General features: G+C 44.9%; 1 protein-coding gene across 4 annotated transcripts in view; it reads right to left on the bottom strand.

Moving 5' to 3' along the window:
- Positions 1-120: 120 nt before the first annotated feature.
- Positions 121-24,586, bottom strand: part of LOC147113284 (protein O-GlcNAcase-like) — a 55,913-nt gene continuing 31,447 nt past the window's right edge. For 2 of the 4 annotated variants that reach the window (XM_085994180.1, XM_085994183.1), the window contains 8 exons: positions 19,409-19,507; positions 14,226-14,510; positions 13,176-13,334; positions 11,722-12,338; positions 8,217-8,391; positions 6,262-6,315; positions 1,330-1,415; positions 121-273 (listed from right to left, as the gene is read on the bottom strand). In XM_085994180.1, coding sequence (XP_085850306.1) covers positions 139-273; positions 1,330-1,415; positions 6,262-6,315; positions 8,217-8,391; positions 11,722-12,338; positions 13,176-13,334; positions 14,226-14,510; positions 19,409-19,507 — 1,610 coding nt within the window. In that variant the 3' untranslated portion in view covers positions 121-138. The remainder of the gene's footprint in view (positions 274-1,329; positions 1,416-6,261; positions 6,316-8,216; positions 8,392-11,721; positions 12,339-13,175; positions 13,335-14,225; positions 14,511-19,408; positions 19,508-24,586) is intronic. The other 2 variants (XM_085994181.1, XM_085994182.1) reach the window with 2 other exon arrangements.

Below are 24,586 nucleotides of genomic sequence, written 5' to 3'. Positions count from 1 at the left end.
GGGGGGGGGGGGGGGGGGGGTTATTTTGATGTATATCGAACATATTGCAACCTGAATAAAATTTAGTTTGTTCAAGTGTACATTAGCACGCACACATAAATACTAGATTTCAAAGTTAAGAGCATTTCAATAGCAACTTTATTCAGATACACAAGTTAGTAAACATACCTCGTCTTTTGGAAAGTATGGCCTGATTGCGTATACTTTTGAGGTAGGCATGGGTGGTGGTGGCTGGTAGAAGAGGTCATTTGCCCCCTCAATTGGCAACAAACGCTGTGAAGAACAAACAGCTTAGTCAGTACAGCTCTACTTCAGAGTCTGGACACCAACATCTGCTCCACACAACATACCTTTCCAATATCAAACTCATTTGCTACTGAAGGCACCGTGTAAAGCAACCACAGTTTAACAAGCAGAAGGAAACAAGTTTTTTTTTAGTTCCTAATTTTCTTTTTAAGTGGGAAACTGCTCATTTCTGTAAAGGGCTACATTTTACACTTTAAAACGACACCAAATGCCGACCAGTATCTACAGCAGCAAACAAGTCAGGATATAAACTAATGTACTTACTATGCAAAATGTGTGTGTTTTAAGAGTTTTTTTTTAAAAAGCCAAATGAACTCTTCTGAGGGGGAGGGCAGGGGGAAAAGAATTTTCGGGGAGGAGGTTTGGTCTGGAGAGGGTTAACTGGCTGATGAAGCCGTGCATCCCGAGCTTCTTCGCAAGCGCGGTTTCGCAGGCTGCGCGCAAAAGCACCTGTAGGGGAGAAAAGAAAAACAGCGCAGCGAAACTCCATGAACATTTCAGCAAAACCAGGAAGATTCAGCAGTATTCAGTCAAACCTGATCTTTCTCCTCCGCTGTCCCTCCCATTTGAGGAGCACCCGGGGTACTGTCGACAAGGCCAGCAAAATTTCACTTCAGTTTAAGTCAGAAACCCTTGTGCATTCTCTTCCCCCACCGCCCCCCCCCCCACCCACACTTTAGAGGCTGAATATTCACTTCATAACGTGGTCATGTTTGTTCATGGAACTTCGAGACCAAAGCAAGCAAGCGGCGCTAGCGCAGGCGCTGAGAAAACGCTGCGCGACCTGCAAAGGAATATTTTTGTGAAAGACATATACAAACTAAAATTTGCAGCGCGCGCAGGCGCAATGGGATTCCAGCATCTCCTTCCAACTGAAAAGAAAGCAAATTAGTGCCAGTACCAAATGTACCAGATTCTGTTAAGGAAACCAGCTAGCCATCAACAGACCAATCCTTTCTCTTTGTACAAGTTTTCTCTCTCAAATGAAAAAAAAACATCAGTCATCGGGAATTCGTAGAATACCTGAAACTCTCCTGCTAGACCACCTCTAAAGGCCCAGGGTTCTTGGTCGCCACTCAAGAACTGTGCTGAAGATTGACTACGACACCCTGTTGATCAGATCCAAGCGGAGAATGTTACGTGGGGGCTTCCTGTGGTCTTACTTTTCCGCAGAAGCAACACACCACCTTTTCAACAGAAAGAAAGAGCGCGCGGCCAGGAACGTCCTATCTGACCTAGAACTACCTCTTAAAAAGGTTTAGGGCTGTAATGATGAACATTATTCAAGAATCACTCTTTTCCCCCTATTTATGGCTCACTTTTTGGGGGGGGAACTACAATATGCAAAATCTGCACCAGTCGACTATTAACCCATCTAGCTCCACCGCAAATCGAGGAACGGTCTGCAATGGCGCTCAGTTTACAACAATTTTTTTTTTTTTTTTTTTTAATATTAATTTCAATTTTTCTCCTTCTATCTTTTGGGTATTTTTTGGGTAAACCTCAAATATTGAAAGGAGGCCCCCCCCCCCCTGAGGTTCCATTGCAGCCCCAAGTAATTCAGAAATATCTTAATTTAACTGAAGTCACATTCAGGTGCTCCTCATGTCAGATGACATCTGGTGTAAGGATATGTTTGCCTTTCCTGACCTGCACTGGTTACAGACCACAAACAGTACAAGCTTCAACTAAATCAACAGCTCTTCAAAACTAATCAGCAAGACAACTGAAGCATTGACAACACGGTCACAATGACCTACAGTATTCTCTTGCTCGGCTCTGAACTCCTGTATATTGGAAGATTTTCAAAAGGATGTAAAAGCTCCATACTGCAAAGCAAATATACAATGTCAGCACACTAAAATTGAAGTCAGCACTTGCTACATTTTACCTTGCTGCTTCCTTTACACAATGATTGGGCAATGCTTTCTCAAGTTCATCCCCGTTCTGGGCAGAGTGTGCTATGAGGAGCACGATTACAGGTGCTGTCTTACATACACAACACAAAGCAAGGAACAAGGTCTTTCCTGCCCATCCAGCTTGCTTCTTTCACAAAAGACACAAAAATTCACTCCATCGCTTCCTGTAAGCAATCTACTCCATCTCAAGAAGTTCCACAGAAATTCTTCCAAGCCCAAAAGGTAATCAAGCGAAACACAAGACCTAGACTTTCACGTGACCAGGTGGGGCTTCACCCCAGTTTCAGTAGCACGGAAACACTGTTCCATTGAGTATTTTATCACCTCTGCCTGCACTTATCTCAAATGATCTTCACTTCTGTTCTAACCAGGTATGTATCCAGGTTATTTTTGAGGCAGTTATATTAATAACTCGACTACACATCTGCTACTCTGCAAAGATGGGGGTGAGTTTCTTCTAAATTTTCACTTCGCTTGAGGCTGGTTCATTGTGTACTCGTCTAGATCTGCACTCATAATCCAAGTCAAATAGAGTCTTTATATTTAGATGTACTCGCTGAAAGGCTGGATCGTGTCCCTGCTCAGATCTTCTGTCCTGTGAAAAGAAATCCGGTTTCTGAACACTCTAGCATAAAGCCCAAGTCTTAAGCAGCTTCAGTTTTTTCTTTAAGCGCTCGTCGATGAATTGATTCCCTTTGAAAGCAGGGCATCTCAGAATTGTACACAGTACTCTCAATGATCTATGAACAAATGGACAGGTTTATGCAACTGAAGCCATCAGTAATTTCTCATGTAAATCAAACTGTCCCAAAGTGGAAAATAAGCCTAGCAGTTTTTTGGGCAATCTTCGATTATCACAACTTCAGGTGTATAGCAAGTAGTATCAGAGCTCGTTGAACCAGAGTGTCGTAGATTTTTTAAAAATATGCATTAAAAAAGATTGCAGAAGTTTAGAATGTACAACCAGAAGAATGAAGGGAAAACCCATGATGCAGATGGGATTGTTGAAATCTGATCAGACAAGCCTTCTGTGCCAAATACACCATGATGAAAAGGAGTACAATAGGCTGGGCCAAGGTACAGGCTTCCTCCGGGGCCAGAATACAAAACTGGAGTTAGGCCAGAACCAATCCTCGGTTGTTTTTCCATAGTTATGAGAAATCAGCACAGATCATCTTCACTCCAAACCACGGGGGGGAAAAGGGAGAAGAAATGTATAGTTTGTTGAAATTATCACGTATTATAAAAGACAGCTATACACGTGTTGCTGCCAGGCCTCCCACATAAGTTCTATGCTTTAAAATGGCTAGTTAAACGATCCAGAAATACTGTGGGCTGCAACAGCTAAAGGATCAAAGCTGGATGTGTAAACAACCCCCACCCCAAAACAGCCTATTGCTATGGTAATTGACCAGAGAGGGGTGGGGGGGAAATGAACTTTTTTTTTTAAACACTGAACAAGAGTGATGCTAAAGAGTGCAGTCTGAAGGGAGTCAGCGGCAGCTAATCTTCCATTGTAGCACAAGGATTTGTTTCTTCTGGATTAGCTTTCTGGTCCAGCAGCTTCAAGTTCAGAATACCATCAATAGTCACTGCAGTGTGACGTAACTAAATACAGCGGATACCTTCAAACGGAGAGAACACAAGACAAAAGACAGGTTTGGCAAATACACTTCTGTTCAAACTCTGAAGCAGACTTTGAGCCAATAATGTAGCGAGCATTTGATAGCAAGTGGGGAAAAGACACAAGAAAAATATTCAATTCAGACATGCTCGCCAAACATTAATAACCATTTAGAAAGTTACGACAGGAGGAAGAGGCGTTTCAAAGAAAAAAAAGGGAGATTTTCTCATCAATAGAAATCCTTAGAATCGTGCATTCCCATCCCCGTGTTTACATGCTGCCCCTCTGACATTATCCGGAGGCACAGGGTCAGCTCCCACACATTTGCCAGTGACGCCACCTCACTACCATTTTGGTCAGACTGCCTAAACCAAAGTTTCCTACAGATGAGCACCGGAAGACCAAAGGAATTGTTTACGATCCCCACGACAAAATCCATTCCATAGTCAGTGACTTCTCAGGCCACCCACTTGGGACTGAGTAAGACTGGGTGAAAGCTTGAAGTCATGCCCTAACCAAGGCTGTGCTTCAAGTCCTGTAAATATGGGTAAATCCAGAAAGGAACCACACAAACCCAGGTGTATGACTGGATTCTCACTGGTACTGGCCCAAAGATATTTTTGGATACCAAAGGAATCAAGCAACGAAGGTTCATTAGAATGATTCCTGGGATGAGAAGGTTGCCCTTTGAGGAGAGATTGGGCCGATACTCTCTGGAGTTTAGAAGAATGAGAGGTGATCTCATTGAAACATACAAGATTCTGGGGGGATTGACAGGGTAGACGCTGCGAGGATGTTTCCCCTGGCTGGAGAGTCTAGAAACAGGGGTCAGTCTCAGGATAGGGGGTCGGCCATTTAAGACTGAGATGAGGAGGAATTTCTTCACTCAGAGGGTGGTGAATCTTTGGAATTCTCTGCCCCAGAGGGCTGTGGAGGTTCAGTCGTTGTGTATATTCAAGACAGAGATCGATAGATTTTTGGACTCTCGGGGAATCAAGGGATATGGGGATTGAGCGGGAACGTGAAGTTGAGGTCGAAGATCAGCCATGATCTTACTGAATGGCGGAGCAGGCTCAAGAAGCCAAATGGCCGACTCCTGCTCCTATTTATGTTGTTCTTACAACTGGGTTGAACAGCAGGCCTGAGGCTCAACTATAGGACAAGCATTTTGGGAGATGGGGAAGAGGGCTGGGAAAGAAGAGGAAAAGGGTGAACTAGGTTTGAGCAGACATGTCAGAATTTGTTTCATTGATTTTAATGGGCTGGCCAGGGTGGGCTGTCAGAAATTCTCAGTGCAACCCAGAACCAGTCAGAAAGACCTTTTTCTTTAAAAAAAAAACCAACCATTCAACAGTTTGGGACTGGGTGGACAATAGACACGACAAACAAGCAGTCGCCTGAGTAGACAAATGCTAGTGCTTTCCCATCAGCCTTACCCACAACACAAGAAACCAAAGCTTGGAACATTTTAAATTAACAGCTAACAAAAGCACACGGGTTCAGATCCTACGGTACAGACTGCTGAGCACATGCACAAAGACAAATCAGCTCCACGCCATTTTCAGGAACTCTGACTCTCGCCTTGTTGCAGCAAGATATATTAAACTCCATCCTCCACTAAACAGTCAGAATTCTTCCAGAGAGATTTTACTGCAGGACACACTGGAAAACTCACTTTACTTTCGCTTGCTCGCTTCCCCTCACCATCCCAAATACGTGAACAGACAGTCACTACTGTACAGTCCATACCATTTCAGTCATCTGACAGGATCAGCGCAGCAGCGCAAGAGGAAAAGCTTCAATTTCTGGGCCTTGCTCGTTTGAATGCATCAATGCAAACGAGTCTGAAACCTGGCTAAGAATAAGGAAGCATTCCCTCTCAATCCACTAGTGAGATACAGTCCCGAGCAGTACCCAAGTTACATGCTGTTCTCAGATGGGCAATGTAAACTTTACAAAAATGAAGTACATGGAAGAATGGTAGGCAAATACTAAAGCTTCAATCATTTTTTTTTGGGGGGGGGGGGGGGGTGGAAAGTTGCTTTCGTTTTAAGCTGCAACTGCTTTTGTGTCCATATAACGTGGGTCAGTTTACGAAACGCAACCCATTTCTAATGTCAGCAGCTTCAGAAATTGTTTTTCATGCATTGTAACAGACCACCAAAATTATATGGTAATTAAATTTCATAACGCCGTAACGGGTACATTTGGACAGTAACACAGCTAGCTTTGATTTCAAAGACTATCTAGGTTAACATAAGCGCTGTATAAATAAAAAAAATTGTTAAAGCATTTCTTATAATAGCAGCTGCGCAAATGTGACTTCAAAACTTTTCTTCAATACACATCTTTTTAAAAAGCCTCGCTGCCTATCATTCTAAACTAAATGAATAATCGCGCCACGCTTCGTACATGTGGCGTTGTCGATCCCACAGCTGTAGTAACTTGTGCTGAGGATTCTTCCATCTGTACACAATGAGGGAAGAAGACAAGACAATAGAAGAGGCCGTTAGTAACCCGTCACATCACAGCATCACACTCAGGTTACGACAGAATGAGAACTGCATCACTACACACACTAGGACCGTATCTCCGACAAATACCAGACTTCTAAACCTTTTCTATGAGACAGGTGAGCCATGTTTCTCATTGCAACTTGTGGTCCCCAGCGTTCGATGACCTAGTGCGGAATTAGTCAAGCACTGCTGCTCGTGTAACCTGATCAGTGCACCTGCCAAAGCTATATGTCTCCAATAGTGGATTTAATGAAATCTACTGTTTGCCACCTAGTAACAAACTGTTGTATGCACATTTGCTGATTATAGAAATGATGAATCAGAGTGCCCACTTAAGATGTTTGAGAACCAGCAATTAAGTTTTGGTGAAACTTTTACCTATAAGAGAGTTCTCAGATATACAGGACGAGCAGATATATAGCCCTTGTGCTTTCTACAAGAAGATTTGTTCATCATGTCAAATACTGCACAGAGATTAATTTATTATATAAAAATTCTGGAGTGTGTCAAAATGATCTCCCCAGGCCTGGGTTTCACTGCTATCAGATTGCAAAACTTCAGTCTCAAATCCAAAGTGGCATTTTTAAGTAGACAACCCTCTTCTCACCCATTTCCCGCTACCAATTGCAGCCACGCTTTTCAAAGTGTGTACTCAATGCTTTGCTCTTAGATCGGAGACCCACCAACTAAAACAGAAAGATTCCCTAACCCCGAGTATTCCAAAAGCTGACATGATCTGAACCCGAGCCGTGATCACAGTGCTAGCTGAGCTGCCTGCTGCATCACTTTTAAAAGACTGCATCCACACCATATTCCCTGCCATCTGCGTAGAAACCTGTGAATAAAATTCGGTTACATGCCGTAACCCAGACCATGCTGGTGCCTTACTCAGCCTGCACTTCCCCATCCCAATCAAAATACATGTAATAAGTCACCGTTGCTGCCGTTTCCACGACTGCATTCCAATTGTTTTTGGAAAGGGAGATTGGCGTCTCCAGTTTTAGTTTCGGTAAAGCTCCCCGTCTTTTTTTTTTTAATAAACTGGCCGCACTTTTGAAGTTCTGGCTGAACCAGCAGACACCAGAATAGCCTTGCGCGTTTTATAAAGCTCGCATGCGCGGGGGCTGGAGGCTGCGTTCCAAGCCATCGCATTGCTGCGTCTGCTGGCCTGCCACTGTTCCGTTGAAAACAGTAATGTGGTTACAAAAGCACACAGCAAGCAGCTCCCAACAGCTCTGTACGATCACGGCACATTTCAGTTCTCTCGTGTTTTTCTTGCTTACTTTTTTTTTCCCCCGGAAGCATTCCTCAATTTTGCAACATTTAGCCAGTTCTAGTGACGTGATGCAGTCCACAGTCAGTCCCAGAAAAAGAGACAACACAAAAATAAAATGCAATGGGGTGTTTCTTTAAAAAAAAAATCTACTGGTGTACTTAAAATAGTTACTAGGAACAATTACATCAGCCCCTGAAAAACACAACAGCCAGAAAAAGAAAAGCTCAAGTACCTTGGAAACAATTCACTCAAATTGGCCACATTAGCCCTGGTGTTGGTTTCAAACGCAAGTGTAGAAACAGGCCATCAGCTTGCCAATATCCTGCACTGTACAGGCGACTCAGGGAAAAAAATCAAGATCACCATGGGATAATTAGATAAAATACTAACTGGAGGAGAAAAACAATAGCAAATGGCAGAATTTAGTGAGGAGCATTTTGATGCCGCTACCCCCAGATTTCGTGCTGAAGTAGATTTGCCTTGACTTAAGAGACACTTCTTTCAAGGGCTGACACAATTGAAGATTCTTAAACCAAGTGCATGAGGGAACAAGACCAGACTGCGACGGTACCTACCTAACCACTGGACAAAGGATTTCACCATAGATACCACACCCTTTATATCCCAGACATATGGGTACAGATCGTATAGAATGGATCGGTTTTCGCAGTTGGCAAGACGGGTAAACATCTGCATCACGCCACAGCACATCTCTTCAAACTTAGTAGCTCTGAAATGCCACTTCTCAATCTGGAATAAAAAATCAGAACGATTTATAGTATCTGATGAATATATGTTGGATGCATAACCCAGTGAAGCAGAGTTTTATACAGAGTGCAATTCTAAAAGCCAACACCCACCTCAACAGCACCCTTCCCCATCCCCGTCCATAATCTCCCACTGGAGAGGCAGCTTTTCTCATTCTTTGAAAGAAGTGGATACTTCTCTGTTCATGGGCAGAATTCATCTGGAAACGCTGCAATTTTGAGCAACATACAGGAAACTTTGTGCTATCCGGAAGTTGAATGTCCGGCAACTTTGATCTAACGGCAGAAATCAGCAGCCGTTTTGGTTAGTTTTTTTTTTCTGTTTTTCCACAGGTAGGCTCTGGAAAGCGCCTTTGTCGCTTAGCAACAGCTTCAGAGACGCTTCCAAGCCACGGGCCGAGTGTTTACAAGCTGTTGCTGAGCAAGAGTGTTTGTGGTCAGATACGGAGATGAAAAGCTCCTATCTGATAACATTGACGCTGGTCTATCCGGAGCGTTTAAAAAAACGGCAATAGCTTGGTCCCATGGGTGCCGGATAGCACAAAGTTTCCTGTACAACCATCCTAGTCGAGCAACCTTGCCCCACGCTGCCCCACCCAAGGTCTCGCTCGGAGCTGCACCCCAAGTTTGTTGACAGGAAGGGTGGTATTGAGCCCACAAAAAAACACACTTGGAAGAAGAAATACACTCAAGAAAAACAGGTCTGAAAGAGACAGCAAGCTAGGTGGAAGCTCTGTCTATAGAAGCTGCGCTTGAGTGGACAAAAACCAAGCCTTCTGTAGGCAACCCCAACATTCACCATTAGGGCAAGTGACTTCATACAGATCAACTCAGAAATTGTCCATTTGTACTGCCCGAGACTTTGCTGGCAGATCTACAAGACTTGAACAAACCACAGATCAGGCTGCATGTGGAAACATTTGTGGGATCGGTCAAGGAATGGCGTGGCGTGAAGTCCCTTGCCCCATATGTACATGTAAATTAAAGTACAGCAATAATCAGAACCGAGAATCTATTCGTTCCAAGCTGTCTTGCATTTAACTTGAGCTGACAGTTCAAGACAATAACGCCTGGAAAGACATTATAAAGTAGGTACATGTCATCAAAGGGGAGAGCATCACCGCACCATCGCTCTCCACTTGCCGTGCAAACAAATACCGGTCTCCCTAGAGGGGGATCTTTGTGGTAGTTCTGTAACATCTGGGCAGATCACTTCAGAATAGAGTCAACAGTCCCTTAAGCTAATTACTTTCAACTCTGTACGAGAGTTCTAACTTGTGAGAGAATCAACAAAACACCATTGACAAAGGTAGGCAACAGCCACAACAAAAACTGGATCCAGTCCTACTGCAGGGAAATGCACTCCTCAACCAACATTAAGCAGCAGATAAACAACGTGTGGAGCAATAGGGGAAGAGGGGGACAGGGACAGAGAAATAAAGACAACAAGCAACAGAAAAGTCAGTATTAGTAACAGCTTTACAGGTACACAAGAATGTCACCCATTCACTCAATTCTCAGCAAACCCACAAGAGTCCAATTTGATAATACCTCGGGACCAGCCGTGTTTCGGTTTTCGGAAGGTGGGTCGGCGGGGGTGTCGTGCGCACGACTTACGCTGACGCTCAGCGTAAGTCGGTGGGGGTCGGGGTCGGCGGGGGGGTCGTGCGCACGACTTACCCTTTATCCGAACTTCCGAAACCGGAACCCTCTAAAAACCGAAGGTTTTTTCGTTCAGCGTAAGTCGCGCGCACGACTTACGCTGAACGAAAAAACCTTCAGTTTTTAGAGGGTTTCGGTTTTCGGAAGTTCGGATAAAGGGTAGTCTACCTGTACCTGTGACAAAACCAGGGTATACACAAAGGTTTCATTTCAACTTGTTTGGGGGGGGGGGGGGGGGGGGGTGGAAAGAGAGGAGGGGGAAAAAAGCTTGTTTCAGTTAGAGGTGAAGCAGCTAGGCATGAGAGAATGCCAGTTTACAGGCAACGTTGGAAATTAAAATCAGCAAGAAACACAGGTGAAAGCCGTGTATCAAGCACAGGGACTTTAAGGGGCAGTGTAAAGGGAACCTTACTCTGCATCAAGAGATAAAAAGATTGCAAATACAGGACACCTGAAATAAAAACAGAATATGCTGAAATACTCAACAAAAACATCTGCACAGGGAAGCAAAACGGTTAACTTTAGGTCGACACCCAAGATGTTAACTCATCTCATCTCTTCAGATAATGACTGAATGCTGCATATTTTTAACATTTTCAGCTTCCCCCCCCCCCCACATCTAATCTGTATCTAAATCATTCCATACCTGCCCTGGGAGTGTTTGATGGGACAGTGTAGAGGGAGCTTTACTCTGCATCTAACCCGTGCTGTACCTGCCCTGGGAGTGTTTGATGGGACAGTGTAGAGGGAGCTTTACTCTGTATCTAACCCGTGCTGTACCTGCCCTGGGAGTGTTTGATAGGACAGTGTAGAGGGAGCTTTACTCTGTATCTAACCCGTGCTGTACCTGCCCTGGGAGTGTTTGATGGGACAGTGTAGAGGGAGCTTTACTCTGTATCTAACCCGTGCTGTACCTGCCCTGGGAGTGTTTGATGGGACAGTGCAGAGGGGGCTTTACTCTGTATCTAACCCGTGCTGTATCTGCCCTGGGAGTGTTTGATGGTACAGTGTAGAGGGAGCTTTACTCTGTATCTAACCCGTGCTGTACCTGCTCTAGAAGTACAGGATCTTAAGGTGTAGAAGGAGCATTTCATTCATGGTATAGACATCCTCAACTTTATGAAAAAAGTGCATTTTTGTCCCTCTGTATAAAGTTAAACTATTGGATTCGAAGTGCAGCACTACTTTTTCCATGTTTTAATTTTGCCCTATTGATCACCAGTACCAGGGAATGAAACCTTACATTTCAGTTACCCAGTGTTAACATCGAACACTTCCAGTTCAGGTATAACCAGGACAGGGAGTGGATGGCTTCCTCTCCTCTCCCACCAACATGCCTCATCCCCAATCGAAGTAATGTTCATCCTACTGTATTATTTTTTGATTTCTCACACTAGCTCCCGAGACCAGAGAACCACCATTACCGCCCCGTCCCCTAAGAGGGCTGGTGGCAACATGGAGCTGGATTCCAACTGCTCAAATTAACAGAGCAGACTCTCAACCCCATGCACCTGGGCTTGATTCCAACTCTGGTTCCAGAGGTGAGATGTCAGTGTTTAACCAATTGCATCGTCCAGCCCTTCCACTTCTACGACATTCTGAAATCAAACCATTTACAACCACGTTCATGAGGGCACACAAGGGCACTCACCTTTTCGGCATCTTTTCCTTTACAGTTCACACTAACGACACTACTGTTGGCCCGAAGCCACTGGAACTCCCTCAGCATCTGAACAGCTTTGGGCCCGTGCTCATAAGGTAGATAGAACATCTCAGCCAAGAGGTTCAGGTCTTCCAGAGTCACAGCTTCAGCCGTGTATAACGGCTTCTCATTGGGACCTGGGACGTACTGCTCCTTGTTGATCTGCTCATCTGTCTGCATGGGTGCTACGTCACTCCCAGAGTCTTCCTGCATGAAGATCTCAGGAGACTTGGATTCAGCAATGCTGTCTTTGTCCATCTCCATGGGTTTGAGATCCTCGGACATTTTGGCCTTGACGATGTCTGTAAGGATCTGATTGACGTTTTTTGCTTCTTGTTCATCCGGTTTTTCCACCACCATCTCCATTGGTTCTTCATCGGACTGCTGTTTCTTCTCCTCCTCTTCCTTAGCCAGCGGGGCTGGCTCGCCACTCAGTGGGCTTCCCTGACTCATGATGGGCTGCTGGTAGACAGTGGTCACTGTCGTAGAGGAGTTCAGGCAGGGCGTGTCTAGTGCTCCTATATGAATTGCATTTGTCTTTGCGCCGCTGTGAGGGACTGTTCGGCCTGAGAACAAAAAGCAATGCTTTTAAAAAAAAAAAAAAAAACCACGGCAAACTAGAACTAATCAACCATTAGTGGAAAAAGCTACGTTTAGCAAGCAGCTTAGCCAATGGCTCAGTGGATAAAGATACAGCCCTGCCAGCACCAAGCCACAAGGCCTGGACGGTCTCAAGGTCAAATCTTGACCTGTGCCAAGTTACATGATTCAGTCAGGGCGGCAGTATCAGGGCAAATACTGACCATGGGACCTTCTGGTCTTGGTCCGACACTGGCATGTACCTTTATTCACTAGGCATGGCACAGCACTGTAATTAATATCCAGCCATTCCAAGATCTGTCAGTACAAAGGAACCCATTTCCCTACTACAAGTATCTCCTAGTTCACTGCATGCTCAGCTCTCAAATATCACAACAGCCATTACTTTGTTCCCATTTCATCAAAGAGCGTCACTCTGTAGCAGTATCCATACTTGCTCTTATTTTAACTGTGCACAATTCGGATGTAGGTCCCCCTCTGCACACATGACAGCGCACTCCAACTGGAAACTGAAGCATCAGTCCAGTAGTGTTAATGTGCAGAGGTGAGATTTTATCTCGCACTCCAATCAAACTGATAAGCAAATAGCAAGACCTACAGAAGGGGTGGGGAGGGAAAGAAGAGTCTCGTCTGGGCAGCACTGTGCTTCTAAGCAAGCAGAAAAAGGGAGGTACTGTCAGACGTTTGGGAGCGAGTAGCCCATCCTTCTGCTTGACAGGAGGTGCAAATCTTGGTGGATTAACAGTGGGAAAACCTTATTCAGGGCAGGGAGGAAAAAATATCCTTAAACACAGGACACTTACAGTTGTACTGATGTGGCACTCCAAATTCCTGCAGCCATTCGGATATAGCCATCTTCAAAGCCATCTGAGGGCTGTACAAGACATCGGTTTCTATCTCCTCATCGCTGCCTTCATTTTCGAGTTTGATCTGGATAGATACAGTGCTCTCTTCTGTGTCAGCTGGAGGAAATAAAGAGTTAATGCTGCTGTACAAGCAAAAATAAAATCATGAGCGTGAAAGAATCAGAACATGAGTCAAACAGATGTGGCAGGCCCCAACTCCAGCCACAGGAGAGAACATGAACACAAGATGGGACAACTACCCTCTTGCCCTCACATCTGGGAAATGGCCAGTACAGCGAGTTAAGTATAGATACACAAGATTGAATGGGTTAATAGGAAAAGAAGCCACCATGGGGATCAGGACCTACACTGTGTACTAGCCAGACAGTTCAATTACACTGCACTTGATACAGTATTGTCAGTTTTTACACGGGTAAAACGTACTGTTCAACATGGTACTGGGCTGTAAAGAGCAGCAAGATCCCAGCTTCAATTTCTGATCTGGGTGGAGTTAAAGGATCTCGGTGCGGGCAGCAGCAGTGGTGCTACACTTATCTACCCATCTTCAACAGTCTGTCCCTTGGGGGAAATAGAAAGGGGAGCACAAATCCGACCTAGTTTCCATTCACGTTCACTCTCTGGAAGGTTTGTGTTGGTGCAGGCCTGGGCTTAGCTGCGATGCCCTCATGTTGAAAACCTGTCACCACTTCCTGCTTAGGAATAGACAAAGAACAGATAGCTAGGTAAGGTACGAGAGGACTGACAGCAGCTGTGGAACTGCACTTAAGTCGAAGTCACCACATTTGGTTTTGCTGAGGTAGAGGGAGACGAGGTGGATTACTGGGTAAAGTTATATGCAGAATGAGAGGGCTCTCTTTGCAGCTGAAGCTGACTTTGGACATGTTTTAGTTGCAGTAGCACAGTAGTGTACACCCTCCCTCATGAAGCATGCAAAGCATAAGCTGCAGCACTTAAGTACCCAGCAGCAGAGCTTCATCGTGTACTCACTCATCACAACATCCTTCCTCACACCATTCATGTTGGATTTGTACCAGGTAGCCAGTGTGTGAATGGCAACAAAGTTCCCTTCAAATTCACAGTTGGGGTTTGTCAGTACTCCTTTCAGCCGCGGAATGAGCTCAGTCGACCGCCCCTTGTATGGTCCAAGGAAAAGGCGCTTCTGATCGTAATCATTGGCATGGAGATTGTCCCAGATGAGAGGAGACCTCTTCAGTAATTTGGTGACTTCCTCAATGGATTCCACAGAGATATCTTTGGACACTACTTTTGGACCTAAAATCATAGAATCATAGAATGGTTATAGCTCAGGAGGAGGCTATTCGGCCCGTCCCGCCTCTCTGCAAGAGCACTTCAGCTAGTCCCACTCCCCTGCCCTTTCCCCGCTGCAAATTTTTTTCCTTCAGGTACTTATCCAATTCCCTTTTGAAAGCCACGATTGAATCTGCCTCCACCACCCTTTCAGGCAGTGCATTCGAGATCCTAACCATTCGCTGCGTAAAACAGTTTTTCCTCATGTCGCCTTTGGTTCTTCTGCCAATCACCTTAAATCTGTGTCCTCTGGTCCTCGACCCCACCACCAATGGGAACAGTTTCTCTCTATCTACTCTGTCTAGACCCCTCATGATTTTGAACACCTCTATTAAATCTCCTCTCAACCTGCTCTGCTTTAAAGGAGAACAACCCCAGCTTCTCCAGTCTATCCACGTAACTGAAGTCCCTCATTCCTGGAATCATTCTCGTAAATCTTTTCTGCACCCTCTCCAAGGCCTTCAGATCCTTCCTAAAGTGCGGTGCCCAGAATTGGACACAATACTCCAGTTCAGGCCGAACCAGTGTTTTATAAAGGTTCACAGAATCACAGAAACCCCACACTGCAGATAGAGGCCATTGCGGCCCATCGAGCCTGCACCGACACATATCCCACCCGATCCCCGTAACCCCTGCACCAACACATATCCCACCCTATCCCCGCAACCCCACGTATTTAATCCCCCTAACACTAAGGGTCAATTTATCATAGCCAATCAACCTAACCCGCACATCTTTGGACTGTGGGAGGAAACCGGAGCACCCGGAGGAAACCCACGCAAACACGGGGAGAATGTGCAAACTCCACACAGACAGTCACCCGAGGCCGGATTCGAACCCGGGTCCCTGGTGCTGTGAGGCAACAGTGCTAACCACTATGCCACCGTGCTGCCTATTATGAAGTTCATCATAACTTCCTTGCTATTGTACTCTATGCCTCTATTTATGAAGCGCAGGGTCCCGTATGCTTTTTTTAACCTCTTTCTCAACCTGCCCTGCCACCTTCAATGATTTGTGCATCTATACCCCCAGGTCTCTGCTCATGCACCCACTTTAGAATTGTACCCTTTAGTTTATATTGCCTTTCCTCATTCTTTCTACCAAAATGTATCACTTTGCACTTTTCTGCGTTAAATTTCATCTGCCACGTGTCCACCCATTTCACCAGCCTGTCTAGGTCCTCTTGAAGTCTCTCACTCTCCTCACTGCTCACTGTACTCCAAGATTAAACAAGGCTTAGTTTCTCACCAGTAAATTTCACACGATTTACAGGGTCGGAGGAAATGTTTAATTTATTCCATTACAACAATGCCCCAAAGGCTCAGTAAGTATATGGATCCCATGGTGCGGTACTAAAGAAATAGCCTGATTTGATCCTAACTGAGTTAGCTATTCTCAGCTGAAGCAGTAGCGGGGGAAACTAAAGAACATAAGAATTAGAATTAGGAGCAGGAGTCGGCCATTCGGCCCCTCGAGCCTGCTCCGCCATTCAATGAGATCATGGCTGATCTTCTACCTCATCTCCACTTTCCTGCACTATCCCCATATCCCTTAATTCCCAAAAATTTATCGACCTCTGTTCTGAATATACTCAACAACTGAGCATCCAGAGCTCTCTGGGACAGAGAATTCCAAAGATTCACAACCCTCGGAGTGAAGACATTTCTCATCTCAGTCCTAAATGGCTGACCCCTTATTCTGAGACTGTGACCCCGTGTTCTAGATTCCCCAGCCAGGGGAAACATTTTCTCAGCATTAACCCTGTCAGGTGCCTTAAGAATTTTATATGTTTCAATTAGATCACCTCTCATTCTTCTAAACTCTAGGGAATATAGGCCTAGTCTACTCAATCTCTCCTCAGAGGGCAACCATCTCATCCCAGGAACCAGTCGAGTGAACCTTCGTTGCACTCCCTCTAAAGGCAAGTATGTCTTTCCTTAGGTAAGGAGACCAGAACTGTACACAGCACTCCAGGTGTGGCCTCACCAATGCCCTGTATAATTGTAGTAAGACTTCTTTACTCTTATACTCTAATCCCTTTGTGACAAAAGCTAACATACCATTTGCTTTCCCAATTGCTTGCTGTACCTGCAGGTTAACTTTCTGTAATTCATGTACCAGGACACCCAGGTCCCTCTGAGTGCAGACATTTCCCAGTCTCTCACCATTCAAAAAATATGCTGCTTTTTTGTTTTACCTACCAAAGTGGATAACTTCACTCTTCCCCACACTGTATTCCATTTGCCATGTTCTTGTCCACTCTGTCAACCTGTCTATATCTCTCTGCAGCCTCTTTGCGTCCCCCTCACAGCTTACTGTCCCACCTAACTTTGTATTATCAGCAAACTTGGATACGTCCCTTCATCTAAGTCATTAATATAGATTGTAAATAGCTGAGGCCCAAGCACTGATCCTTACAGTACCCCGCTACTTACAGCCTGCCAACCCGAAAAATTCCCGTTTATTCCTACTCTCTGTTTTCTGTCCATTAACCAATCCTCGATCCATGCTAATATATTACCCCCAATTCCATGGGTCCCAATTTTGTGTAATAACCTTGTGTGGCACCTTATCGAATGCTTTTTGAAAATCAAAATATACATCATCCACTGGTTCCCCCTTATTCATCCTACTAGTTACATCTTCAAAAAATTAACAGATTTATCAAACATGATTTCCTTTTCATAAAACCATGTTGACACTGCCTAATCACACAACAATTTTCTAAGTGCCCTGTTACCACATCCCTGATAATAGATTCTAGCATTTTGCCTACTACTGAAGTCAGGCTAACTGGCTTTTAGTTCCCCGTTTTTTCTTCCTCCTTTCTTAAATAGCGGGATTATGTTTGCTACTTTCCAATCCTTGGAGACTGTTCTAGAATCTAGGGAATTCTGGAAGATTAATACCAATAAAACTGGCTTCTTTGCTCCAGGCTAAGGAGGGTAAAAGCCAGAGATCCCACCACCAATTACCTGCTGTACCCTTACCAGAAAGTATGGTGTGGAATGAATGAGGCTCGGCTGTGCTGGCCAACAACTCCCCCATAAATGATCACGCCCCGTCAATGAGCATGGTTAGGATCACCATTTTGGCAAGGTGCCATGGAACTGTCTCCCATAACAAAGAAAATTCCAGCAAACGTTTTAGCTGTACCCGGTTATGTTAAACTTTAGAAATTTCAACACAGGGAAGCCACACAGCCCATCGTGCAGGTTCTACTTGCTTCCCAGAACAATCCCGTCTAATCTCATTTCCCCACTCTTTCCCTATATCCTTTAATGTCATTCTTCAAGTGCGTACTCAATTCCTCTCAAAATTTCCTGCTCGACTCTGGCTCAGCACAGAAACAGGCCATTCGGTACACGCCACTTATCATGTATTCCATTATTTTAACGGCCCATTGCATGGAAAAATTCCTTCTATGTTTCTAGTACGAAGCTTGGGTGTAAACCCCCCTTGTTGCTGATTCACCAAGTGCAAATCTTGCATTATTTGCCTGGTCGTACTCTTATCATTTAAGGCTGCTACTAAATTTCTCTCTCTAATCTAAATTTCTTCTCTGCTCTAATTAACTAAACTGCAAGTTCTTATCACCCAACTTGAGGGAGAATACACCCTCTGAAAACAAACTATTTTGGACGATATTACATTTGGGATTGGATAGATCTAGACAGCTGTAGTTTAGAGTGGACCTGACCATAAGTTCACAATGCAAAGTCAGGCTTTTTTTTAAAAAACAGAAAAATTCACTTTGCAGCTGAACCCAGCAACTGCATCTGAACAGAGTACACTTCATCTGCGTAACATTCAACAAATATCAGAATCTTCCCCCCCCCCCCCCCAAAAAGTGATAGCTGCAGAGCTTCAATACCAACTGTTGCACCCTAGGACTTTCCTTACATTAGAAGGCGCTACTTAAACACAAGCTGCAGTTAAACAAAATCTCCATCAAGAACCGTGTCGTTTTGAGATCAATCTCAGATTTGCACCTGCTTCCCACTTCCCAATCTTTGTAGGTAGTCTTGTCTTTATTTTTTGTCAAGTTTGATCATGCATTTCAACTGCCGACCCCACCCACTGTTTAATGCAAACAGTCTGTATAACAGGACGGAGTGATCCAGCAGGAAGATTTTCTGTTGGGGAAAATATTTTCAGCGGGATTTTCTTGAAAAGTCAAAATTATGGACGGACGTAACAACCCAGTTGGCAGGATGCACCAACATTCATTACTATCGCAAGGATACAATTTACAGTCCACACACTGTTTCCACTTGGGTTCTATTGAAGTGCAACGGTGACTGTGAAACAATTGTCCCAGCAAAACCAGGGACCCGAAACATCACTCTAATTTCTCTCCACGGATGTTGCCTGGCCTGCTGAGTTTTTCCAGCATTTTCTGTTGTTATTCCAGTGCTTCCAAACTTGGGTTATCTGGATAGAGCACTTTGAGCTGTGTAATACTGAAGTACTGGTAGGTACAGGCACGTCATTGGTGCCGGGAGAAATTTGATGAAATGAATTAACATTAAAGAAGCATATTGGATTAAGTGCAATTCTCCCCATATTGGCTCGCCAACTGGGGTTCACAAAAAGTGGATTTTAGTTGTCATAACTGCAATAGATTAGCATTGCAAGCAGGGGGTTTCTTTGACTGTAATTGCAATGACATGGTTTGTGCTGATAGCACACAGTTTTCCTTTGGGTTGCTGACATTATTTCAGAAGTCTGTGAACATGTGCCAATGTTTACAGGGATTACCCACACAGGAATATTAGAAAACACTGTTCTACAGCAGATACAAATAAGCACAGTAACAACAATGGTCTAGCAAGCCAAACTAACCAAAATACACAGCTCACCTGTCCACAATACATCAATGCCAGGGAGTAGCTTTTCTCCAACAGTCCGAAGGTATGGGGAGTGTGCAACGTTGGGGTAGCAAAAGGTTCCACAGTACTCTGAACAAGATCAAGAAATGAAGTAGAAATAAATCAATACCAATTCCACTTCCAGCAATAACCTTAGTTAATATGGTCAATGGACAGCAGTCACCAGACACCTCAAAAGACAAACATCTCCAAACTTGTCAAGATAATAAAACCAAATGGCACAATAATGATGTTTTCACAAGAAAACTTAATCTATTCAAACAGTATGTGGCATCACAGGGTTAGATACCCTCCTGCCAGTGGTGGTGATGGTAGCGCCTGTTCCGCATCTTCCAGCTGCTCAGCCTATACTAAAGAGAGCCCATGCTCCAACCAACTTTACTTCTCTGCTTCCCAAGTTTTGTTTTAACAAATTATATAAAATCATAGAAAAACAAAGACAGGGCACGGCTAAAAATGAAGACTAAATGCACCGACACACAATTATCCCTTGCCCTCTATAAACGCTTCAACCGTACACTTGGTCTTGACTCCCCGTGTGCAATGCCACAGGAAATCGACTAGCAACACAATGATCAACTCTCCTGTTCTTATAAGCCAGCGCATCAACTGACTCACCATAAGCAATGCCACAAAGAATCATTAGTATTTATAAAGCGATAAACCGAAACATATTATTGTTATAGAAGTCACTATGGAATAGGGTTACTGTTTCACTTTGGATTTTGCCAAGCTTCTAAACTTGGCTGTAACTATAATGTTACATTTGAAATGGGAACATTATTTTATTGGAACAAACCAAATCTGATTTGATTACACAACAAAGTGTGCAGCACACTGAACCCAACTGAATCTCCCGACAATACCTTGCTTGTACTGGCTCCAGTCAGTAAATGGATGTATAAACATGAACTCAGATTACAGCGAGAGGACCCCACTTGCAGCACGAAACCTATGAAACACCTGCACTGCTGCTCAGATTGTTTTGCACGCACAATGGAGCCCAGTGCAGGCAGTAAAAAACATATTGGGAAACACACACAAGGAAATCTGATTGAATTCACAATACATTAGTGCCAAACAGGCACAAATCCCAACAGAGGTGGTTGCTCATTCATAAAGATCCACCTGGAGTCCCACTGCACCAAAGGGCCAATTCCAGTAGAGATGAGGTCCAAAGGACAGCATTGGCAATTCATAGAATGGTTACAGCACGGAAGGTGGCCATTCAGCCTGTTGAGATCATGCTGGCTCTCTGCAAGAACACTGCATCTAGTCCCACTCCCCCACCCTTTCCCCATAGCCCTGCAAATTTCCTCCTTCCAATACTTATCCAACTCCCCTTTAAAAGCTGTGATTGAATTGGCCTCCACCACCCTTTCAGGCAGTGCATTCCAGATCCTAACCACTCGCTGCATTAAAAAGTTTTTTCTTACGTCGCCATTGGTTCTTTTGCCAATCACCTTAAGTCTGTGTCCTCTGGTTCTCAACCCTTCTACCAGTTTCCCTCTATCTACTCTGTCCAGTTCCTCCTGATTTTGAACACCTATCAAATCTCCTCTCAATCTTCTCTGCTCCAAGGAGAACAACCCCAGCTTCTCCAGTCCATCAACGTAACTGAAGTCCCTCATTCTTGGAATCATTCTCGTAAATATTTTCTGCACCCTCTCTAAGGCCTTCACATCCTTCCTAAAGTGTAGTGCCCAGAATTGGACACAATACAGGAAACTTTGTGCTATCCGGCACCGACGGGACCGAGCTGTTGCCGTTCCCTCAAAACTGCCGGACACACCAGCGTTAATGTTGAAACATACGGAGCTTTTCATCTCCGTATCTGACAACAAACACTGTTGCTTAGCAACAGCTTCTAAACAGTCGGCCCGTACCTTGGAAGCGTCTCTCTGAAGCTGTTGCTAAGCTACAGAGACTTTGCAGAGCCTGGCTGTTGAAAAAAAAGCCACGAGAAGAAAAAAAACCCTAACAAAACGGCTCCTGATTTTTGCCGGTGGCTCGAGCTTGCCGGACATTTAACCTCCGGATAACACAGTTTCCTGTACTCCAGTGGAGGCCGAACCAGTGTTTTATACAAGTTCATCATAATTCCCACACGTACTCTATACTTTTATTCATAAAGCCCAGGATCCCGTAAGCCTTTTTAACCGCTTTCTCAACCTGCCCTGCCACCTTCAACGATTTGTGCACACATACCCCCAGGTCTCTCGCTTCATGCACCCCCTTCAGGATTGTACCATTTAGTTTATATTACCTCTCCTCATTCTTTCGACCAACATGTATCATTTCACATTTTTCTGCGTTAAATTTCATCTGCCACGTGTCCGCCCATTTCCCCAGCCTGTCTATGTCTTCCTGAAGTCTATCACTATCCTCCTCACTGTTCACTATACTTCCAAGTTTTGTGTCATCTGCAAATTTTGAAATTGTGTCCTGTACACCCACGTCCAAATCAGTTATATCAAGAAAAGCAGTGGTCCTAGAACCGACCCCTGGGGAACACCACTGTATACCTTCCTCCAGTCCGAAAAGCAACTTTTCATCCCTACTCTGTTTCTTGTCACTTAGCCAATTCTGTATCCATGCTGCCACTATCTCTTTTATTCCATGGGCTTCAACTTTGCTGGCAAGCCTCTTATGTGGCACTTTGTCGAACGCCTTTTGGAAATCTATGCACACTACATCAACTGCATTACCCTCATCAACCCTCTCTGTTACCTCATCAAAAAACTCAATCAAGTTAGTAAAATATGATTTGTCTTTAACAAATCCGTGCTGGCTTTCCTTAATTAATCCACACTTGTCCAAGTGACTGTTAACTTTGTCCATGATTACTGTTTCTAAAAGCTTCTCCACTACCGAGGTCAAACTGACTGGCCTGTAGTTGCTGGGTTTATCTTTACACACTTTTTTGAACAAGGGTGTAACATTTGTAATTCTCCAGTCCTCTGGCACCACCCCCGTATCTAAGGAGGTTTGGAATATTATGGCCAGTACCTCCGCGATTTCCACCCTCAATTCCCTCAGCATCCTCGGATGCATCCCATCCGCTTCTGGTGACTTATCTACTTTAAGTACAGCCAGCCTTTCTAGTACCTCCTCTATCAATTTTTATCGTATCAAGTATCTCCACTACCTCCTCCTTTACTATGTCTATGGCAGCATCCTCTTCCTTGGTGAAGACAGATACAAAGTACTCATTTAGTACCTCAGCCATACCCTCTGCCTCCATACATAGGTCTCCATTTTGGTCCCTAAATCAGCCCCACGCCTCTTACTATTTATATTCCTATAGAAGACTTGGATGACCTTTTATGTTGGCCGACAATCTATTCTCATATACCCTCTCTTTGTCCCTCTTATTTTCTTTTTCACTTCTCCTCTGACCTTTTTACATTTAGCCTGATTCTCATGTATTTGCAACCCGACATCTGTCATACGTGCTCTTTCTGCTTCATCATATTCTCTATCTCTTTCATCATCCATGGAGCCCTGACTTTAGTTGCCCTGCCTTTACCCCTAGTGGGAATATACCTGAACTATTTCCTCTTTAAAGGCAGCCCATTGTTCCATTACAGTTTTGCCTGCCAATCTTTGATTCCAGTTTACACGGGCCAGATCCGTTCTCATCCCACTGAAATTGGCCTTCCCCCAGTTAAACATTTTTCTCTAGATTGCTCCCTGTCCTTTTCCATAGCTAATCTAAACCTTAAGATACTGTGATCACTGTTCTCTAAATGTTCACCTGCTGACGCTTGCTCCACTTGACCTGCCTCATTCCCCAGAACCAGATCTCGCAATGCCTCCTCCCTCGTCGGGCTGGAAACATACTGATCAAGAAAGTTCTCCTGAACACACACTTCAGAAATTCTTCCCCTTCTCTGCCATTAACACTATTACGATCCCAGTCTATATTAGGATAGTTGAAGTCCCCCGTTATTACTACTCTTCTACAATTGAGGCATGCAGGCAGCAAGCCTTGCGGTCCTTCAGCTTAATCTTAATGACCCAAAAGTTCAGGAAATGTGGGTTTACAAAATCTGCCAGATTGAAGACGGTCCCTGTAACACTGTGATGCGCTATCAATTACTCATAAAAGACTGAGAGTTAGAAGAGTAACTAAAGGCTTTTATTAACAACAGAATGGAGGTCTGCCTCGCGTGGTCGACCGGTCCATGATACTAAGGGCTGGGGAGCAGTCACCTTTATACTAGGACCTGTGGGAGGAGTCAGCCGAGGCATGTACACAGTGGAATACAAACAGGACAAACAGGAATACAAACAGTGGTTTACCACATTCACCCCTTGTTTAAAATTGAGTCCGGCGGGGTGAAGTGTATTAAAAGTTAGTGTATTGGAGTCTCTCCGGAGGTCTTGTCTGCCGCTGTGATCTGCGTGGCGACGGCAGGGGTAGTGAAGTTTCCGGTGTCGAGTCCAGCGTAGGCTGTGGCACAGGCGTGTCGTCCTCGTAGATGTCGAGCGGGTCGCGGGGCCCAGGCCTGCCGTCTGCTGGGGCTGGATATCGGATCGTGGGGGGGGGGGGGTGGTAGTGGGTTACTGCGGCCCCCGAGGGTGCAAGGTCTCTTATGGAGACTGTGTCCTCCCGCCCGTCCGGGTATGCGATGTAAGCATACTGGGGGTTGGCGTGGAGGAGGTCGACCCTCTCGACCAGGGGGTCCGTTTTATGGGTCCTCACGTGTCTTCTCAGTAGGACCGGCCCTGGGGACGTCAGCCATGGCGGTAGCGATGTCCCCGATGTGGACTTCCTTGGGAAGACAAACATTTTCTCATGAGGGGTGGCGTTAGTGGCAGTGCAGAGCAGTGACCGAATAGAGTGGAGCGCATCGGGGAGCACATCCTGCCAGCGGGAGGTTGGAAGGCCCCTAGACTTTAAGGCTAGCAGGACGGCCTTCCAAACTGTCGCATTTTCTCTTTCCACCTGTCCGTTCCCCCGGGGGTTGTAACTGGTGGTCCTGCTTGTGGCAATACCCCTAGTTAGCAGGTACTGACGGAGTTCGTCGCTCATAAACGATGAGCCCCGGTCGCTATGGATATAGCTGGGGAAGCCGAACAGGGTGAAGAGGTTGTTCAGACATTTAATGACCGTGGCACTGGTCATGTCCGGGCAGGGGAAGG

This window comes from Somniosus microcephalus, chromosome 8, assembly GCF_052327205.1.
Source record: "Somniosus microcephalus isolate GS21.2 chromosome 8, FLI_Smic_1.0, whole genome shotgun sequence".
Taxonomy (NCBI): Eukaryota; Metazoa; Chordata; class Chondrichthyes; order Squaliformes; family Somniosidae; genus Somniosus; species Somniosus microcephalus.
The sequence above is the reverse complement of the archived record's forward strand: the minus strand, read 5'-3'. Positions and strand labels throughout refer to the sequence as shown.